The sequence below is a fragment of the Ceratotherium simum genome, chromosome 39 (assembly GCF_057802395.1).
Source record: "Ceratotherium simum simum isolate JZ-2026a chromosome 39, ASM5780239v1, whole genome shotgun sequence".
NCBI lineage: Eukaryota > Metazoa > Chordata > Mammalia > Perissodactyla > Rhinocerotidae > Ceratotherium > Ceratotherium simum.
Window position 1 is genome coordinate 3,160,728 of NC_141938.1, and position 6,806 is coordinate 3,167,533.

General features: G+C 36.0%; 1 protein-coding gene across 1 annotated transcript; it reads left to right on the forward strand.

Annotated features, from left to right (window-relative positions):
- The first annotated feature begins 914 nt into the window (after window positions 1-914).
- Window positions 915-4,463, forward strand: LOC101393602 (uncharacterized). The gene is given in 4 exon segments (XM_014796862.2): window positions 915-959; window positions 2,023-2,149; window positions 2,357-2,417; window positions 2,807-4,463. Coding segments are annotated over 3 exon segments (1,752 nt in total). The 5' UTR covers window positions 915-959; window positions 2,023-2,115.
- Window positions 4,464-6,806: the final 2,343 nt, after the last annotated feature.

Genomic DNA, 6,806 nt, shown 5'->3' on the forward strand with positions numbered 1-6,806 from the left:
TTTGCACTCTTTTTCCCATTTTGTATTACTGTGGTACATTTGTTACAGTTTCCAAATGTATGTGGATGCATTACCGTGCTCAGTGTACATTAGCATTGACTCTTTGTGCTATATAATGTATGGGTTTTGGTAAATGTATAATGACATGGATCCATCATTTGTGTATCATAGAGTGTGGTTTCACTTCCCTAAAAATCCTCTGTGCTCCGCCTGTTGATTCATCCCTCCCTCCAGCTCACGAGTTCTTCACAACCAAAGGTCTTCCTACTGGCTCATACTTTTGTCTTTTCCAAAATGTCACATACTTGGAATCATAGCCTTGTCACATTGGCTTCTTTCCCTTAGCAATATATTTTTAAGTTTCCTCCATGTGTTTGCATGGCTTGATGCCTCATTTCTTTTTATCAAGGATCAGTATCTGATTGTATGGATGTACCACTGATTGTTTTTGTCTATTCGACTCTTGAAGGATATCTCGTTTAAAACTGTAACTCTTGCCATTTATGAATAAAGTGCCTATAAACATTCATGTGTAGCTTTTTTGTGAACATAAGGTTTCAGTTCATTTGGAAAAATACCCGAGTGGGATTGCTAGATCTTACTCTATGTAGTAACAATGTATTTTATTTATTTATTTATTTTTATAATTTATTTTTATTTTTCCCCCAAAGCCACAGTAAATAGTTATATGTCATAGTTGCACATCCTTCTAGTTGCTGTACGTGGGACGCGGCCTCAGCATGGCCGGAGAAGCAGTGCGTAGGTGCGCACCCGGGATCCGAACCCGGGCTGCCAGCAGCGCAGCGTGCGCACTTAACCGCTAAGCCGCGGGGCCGGCCCACAATGTATTTTATTTTGAAGGAAATTTCCTGTCTTCATTATAGGGATACCAAATCTCATTTTCACCAGCAATGAATGAGGAGTCCTGTAGCTTCGCATCTTCACCAATATTTGGTGTTGTGAGTGTTTTGAGTTTTACCTATTTAATTAGTTTTTATATGACTCTTTTTTTTTTTTTTAATTTTTTATTTTTTCCCCCAAAGCCCCAGTAGATAGTTGTATGTCATAGCTGCACATCCTTCTAGTTGCTGTATGTGGGACGCGGCCTCAGCATGGCCGGAGAAGCGGTGCGTCGGTGCGCGCCCGGGATCCGAACCCCGGGCTGCCAGCAGCGGAGCGCTCGCACTTAACTGCTAAGCCACGGGGCCGGCCCTAATTAGTTTTTAATGATAGTTCACTGTTTTATTTTCAGTTTTCCAATGACATTTGACGTGGAGCTTGTTTTTATTTTGCTTATTTCCCATCTATATATCTTCTTCAGTGAGCTGTCCAGATCTTTCGCCCATTTTTTAATTGGGTTGTTTTTGTTCTTACTTTTGAGTTTTAAGAGTTCTTTGTATATTCTAGATACCAGTCATTTATCCAATAAGTGTTTTACAAAGATTTTTCTCTTACTCTGAGTATTGTGTTTTTATTCTCTTAACAGTGTCTTTCTCAGAAAGGAGTTTTTCATTTTAATGAAGTAAATTTTGTTTTTTCTTTTATGGACCTTGCTTTTTGGTTTTGTATTCATCTCCAAATGCAAGGCCATCTAGATTTTCCCATGTTATCTTGAATGTCATGTAGATTTCACCCTCTGCCTCATGGAGTGCTGTAACTAGTGGGTAATAAGGAAGAAGATGAAAGAATTTTAATTATAGGGAAACCTTGGTCTTAAAATGATAATATTTTTTTCATGGTATAGCATTTCTGTCATTTCCTAACATGCTCTGGACCCTGCCATTAAAAAGAAATATGTAATGGGATCACAATAAAAATGTGTAACTATTTTCCATATGTTCGTAATGCTTTTAAATTGATGAGAAAGCGTGCATAGAAAAACAGTGAGTTTTTGATGATCATGTCATTCAATAAGTGTTTGGTGATGACAGAATCATGCGTAACTTTCTTACAAATGGAGTATAGATCCCCAGTGCTTTCAGTCTTATGCATCCTACTCTACACATGTTTGTGATGTTTTAGGACTCAGTGACCATTGAGGATGTGGCTGTGAACTTCACCCCAGAGGAGTGGGCTTTACTGAATCCTTCACAGAAGAAACTCTACAGAGGTGTGATGTGGGAAACCTTCAGGAACCTGGCCTCAATAGGTAAGAACGAGGACACTCCTTCCCTTCATCAAGTAGAGAACAAGTGTTTCTTACCCATCAACACTGTTGCAAGATGGAGAATGTTGAAAGAGGTGGATGTTAGTAAATAAACTAGAAATGGTCAAAGCTTGTCATGGACTTAGAATCTAAAAATTTTTCTAAAATTTCTAATATCTTTGGAATCAATTCTCTGGGTCTGCATTTCAGGTAAAACATGGGATGATCATGATATTGAAGATCAGTACAAAAACTGGGGGAGACAGCTAAGGTGAGTCATGCTCACAATAGAAAGTAGTGTCTCACATGAGAATTCTGGTATTTTATGAAAATTTGAAAAGAGGCAAACAAAACAAGTAATCCTTGTTTCAAATATAGTTATTAGAAAATTTTCAGCAAATATGCTTTCTGAAATGTGATGTAGGGGTTCAGGTTTTGCAAAATAGTTCACTTGGAAATGTATTAATGAAGCCTATATATGAATATCACTGTTTGGATAATAACAAAGTGAAGTCTTCTTGCAGAGCATTCAGTATATTCATTTTCTAAGCATGCAGAAAAGTCAGAAAACCTAAACTTTTCTTATAAATCATAATAAATATAACAACTATAAATCATTAATGAAGAAATCATTAATAATGTGCTTCTCATTTTTTACAGAAGTCATATGTTAGGGAGACTCTGTGAGACTGAAGAGGGTAGTCAAGATGGAGAAAACTTCAGCCTTATTCCAAATCTCAATCTGAACAAGAAAACTACAGGAGCTAAACCATGTGAATGCAGTGCATGTGGAAAAGTCTTCATGCATCATTCATCCCTTAATAGGCACATTAGATGTCACACTGAACACAAACCATATCACTATCAAAAATGTGAAGAAAAGCCATATAAATGTAAGGAATGTGGGAAAGCCTTCACTTTTCCCCATTTGCTTCGAATACATGAAAGAACTCATACTGGAGAGAAACCCTATGAATGTAAAAATTGTAGTAAAGTATTCATTTCACCAAGTTTACTTAAAAAACATGAAGGACTTCATACTGGAAAGAAACCCTTTGAATGTAAAATATGTGGTAAAGCCTTCAGGTTTCCCAGTGATGTTCAAGGACATGAAAGAAGTCATACTGGAGAGAAACCGTATAACTGTAAGACATGTGGGAAAGCCTTCAGTTTTTCCTTTAGTGTTCGAGTACATGAAAGAATTCATACTGGAGAGAAACCCTATGGATGTAAGGAATGTGGGAAAGCCTTTATAACTCCCTCAAGCCTTCGAGCACACATGATCACTCACACTGGAGATGGGCCTTATAAATGTAAGGAATGTGAGAAAGTATTCATTTCTCCCAGTATATTTCGAATACATGAAAGGAGTCACACTGGAGAGAAACCCTTTGAATGTAAAGAATGCAGTAAAGCATTCACTTCTTCCAGTTCTCTTCGAAAACATGAAAGAACTCATACTGGAGAGAAACCCTATGAATGTAAAATATGTGGTAAAGCCTTCAGTTTTTCTAGTAATGTTCATGTACATGAAAGAACTCATACTGGAGAGAAACCCTATGAATGTAAAAAATGCAATAAAGCATTCATTTCTCCCAGTTTACTTCAAAAACATGAAAGAATTCATACTGAAGAGAAAAGCTTTGAATGTAAAATATGTGGGAAAGCCTTCAGGTTTTCCAATTCTCTTCAAATACATGAAAGAACTCACACTGGAGAGAAACCCTATGAATGTAAAAAATGCAGTAGAGCATTCTCTTCTTCCAGTTATCTTCAAATTCATGAAAGGAGTCACACTGGAGAAAAACCGTATGAATGTAAAAAATGCAGTAAAGCATTCACCTCTTCTAGTTCTCTTCAAATACATGAAAGGAGTCACACTGGAGAAAAACCGTATGAATGTAAAAAGTGCAGCAAAGCATTCACTTCTTCCAGTTATCTTCAAATACATGAAAGGAGTCACACTGGAGAGAGACCCTATGAATGTAAAAAATGCAGTAAAGCATTCACTTCTTCCAGTTATCTTCAAATACATGAAAGGAGTCACACTGGAGAGAAACCCTATGAATGTAAAACATGCAGTAAAGCATTCAGTTGTTCAAGTTCTCTTCGAAAACATGAAAGAACTCATACTGGAGAGAAACCCTATGAATGTAAAATATGTGGTAAAGCCTTCAGTTTTTCCAGTAATGTTCATGTACATGAAAGAACTCATACTAGAGAGAAACCTTCTGAATATAAAAAATACAGTAAAGCATTCACTTCTTCAAGTTCTCTTTGAAAACGTGAAAACTCATACTGGAGAGAAACCTTATGAATGTAAAAAATGCAGTACAGCATTCACTTCATCCAGTTCTCTTCAAAAATGTGAAATCCTATGAATGTCAGTAAAATGAGAAATTGTTTATCTCTTGTGAAAACTTTCTAGGATATGTAAGAATCCACACCAGAGGAAAACCCATGTAAATGTAAAGAATGAAGAAAAGCCTTTTGTCATCCCAGTTCTTTCTGAAGGCATGAAAGGACTCACTTGATAAAACCTTCTTGAATATAAACAGCATGAGAAAGACTTCAATTGGCCTATGTCCTTCTATGTGTAACTTCTAACCAGAAAGAAATATAAATGTAAGTCATATGAGAAAGCTTGATGGAAATTAATTCATATGTAATGTTCTAGAAAACTTTCAACATGAAAGATGTTATAAAGTTGTAAATATATTGTTTTCCATGCCTCTTTTTAAAATAGCAACATTGGATTGTGGATTTCTATGAATTACTTTCAGAAAAGAATATTGAGGTGAGATAATTCTGCAAGTCAGCCGTCGTCAATACTGCATAAAGATTAATAAGTGGTGCTTTTTTCTTAAATCACTTAATAATATTTTCTCTTTAATTTTTTTATAATGTTTTAATTGTTCTGTGTTAAGGGGCCATTGAAAAATGACGGTGTGTATTTGTTGGGATTTTCTTACTGGCCTTGTGTTGCAGATCCTGGATATGCCTAATCCATGGCATATATTGTTTCTTTATTAGAGGAAGCTCCTTTTTTGGGGTGGTGGGCATAGGAGCTTATTTTTATTTTCCATACTATTAAACAGTTGGAATAAATTTTTATGTATGGGAAGTTTATCAATGAGTAAACTTTCCTGTGAATTCTCATTTTCATATTTGGGCCTTTGCTCTTGGTCCTCCCTTCTGACTGGTATTTGGTGAATAGACTTTGAGTTAAGTAGAGGCCTGTGATAGGGCAACAAAATCTAGAGCTGGACACATCACCCCTGTATTGTGTTATGTCAGTAAGGGTAATATGAAGAACTTCATCTTCAAGAATCCTCCCTTTATGGTTCCATGTTGGAATTCACCAATAGCCTCACTTGCATGAGATTTGGAAGGGAGAAGCAAACAAGGCATTAGGCAGATTTTGGAACCAGCATACAAGAAGAGAGACAATTATGTGTCCTCTCGAGGACACCATCTTCCAGCCCATTTCCTGATTCTTTGCCCTTCTAGTCAAGAGTATCTTGAAAACCACCACTAACTGTTTGATTTTCATTTTCTTAATGATGTATTTTCCAATATGTTTTCACAACTTTCGTATCCAAGATCCACTAGAGTTGGGATTTTTCTATAAGGCCTCTTGTGTCCACCAGCGAACTTATTCAGACATTTGTGCTTAGGAGTAGTCTCTAATTCCCCTCTTCTCTGGATGATATCTGAATAAGGTTTAATGTGTATAGGAAACACCTTATGCTGTTAATAGTGCTAGTGAGTGTGTTTTCCTGAATCACCATGATGTCTACAATAGAGCGGTAAAAAAAGGGATGTGGGAGTTTGTTTCTCTGCTGCATTGTGCATTGGCTGCCTTGACCCAGTTCTTCCACATGAGAACAATCACCTTTCTCATGTCAGGAATATGGTGTGTGTTTCGTGTTACTTGTAGCTGAACGTATTCCCTCAATGTGTTTTCAATAATGTTTGATTGTATGTTATTAAAATTTTATACATTTCCTTGAGAAATGAACACTACTCTGGTTTTTTCATTGATATATTTTATCAACTGTTTTCTAATACATCATATGCTAATAAATATTATGGTTTTCATTTCCTCTGAATATATTAAATTTCATTTTAATTATGGATTTTCAGATATACTTTGCAGTTTTTTTCATTTAATTGTTATTCATTATGAGTCAATTTTATCATTTGCATACTAATTCATGTTTCTTTTCTCAGGCAAACTTAGTATTTTATTCTTTTTTAGTTGCTATTTTTGTCATAAAACTAACTTCTCATTTATTCTTCACCTAAAACTTAAAAATCATGGATTTTTCAGTGCCCACTTGCCAGTGACCTGCAGGATTGCACCTCTAGTCAAAGAAAGGGGTGTAATGAATTATAGTAAGAATGACTACAGACCATAAAGGACTGTGAGGTATAAGAGTTAACAGGGTTTTCAGAAAGACTTCTTACAAGATTTCGGCATGTGGTTCTTGATTTGATTGCTATTCAAGGAAGCAAGTCATTTTCTGTATTGAGTGCTATGAGGAGGTAAGCTTAATTCTGTCTTTGGCAAGCATTTTATTTTTGGTAAACCTAATCAATGTTTTCTAGGAGGCAGAAACAATGCAGTGGAGCTAAAGTTAATTTGTAAGAAGTTCCA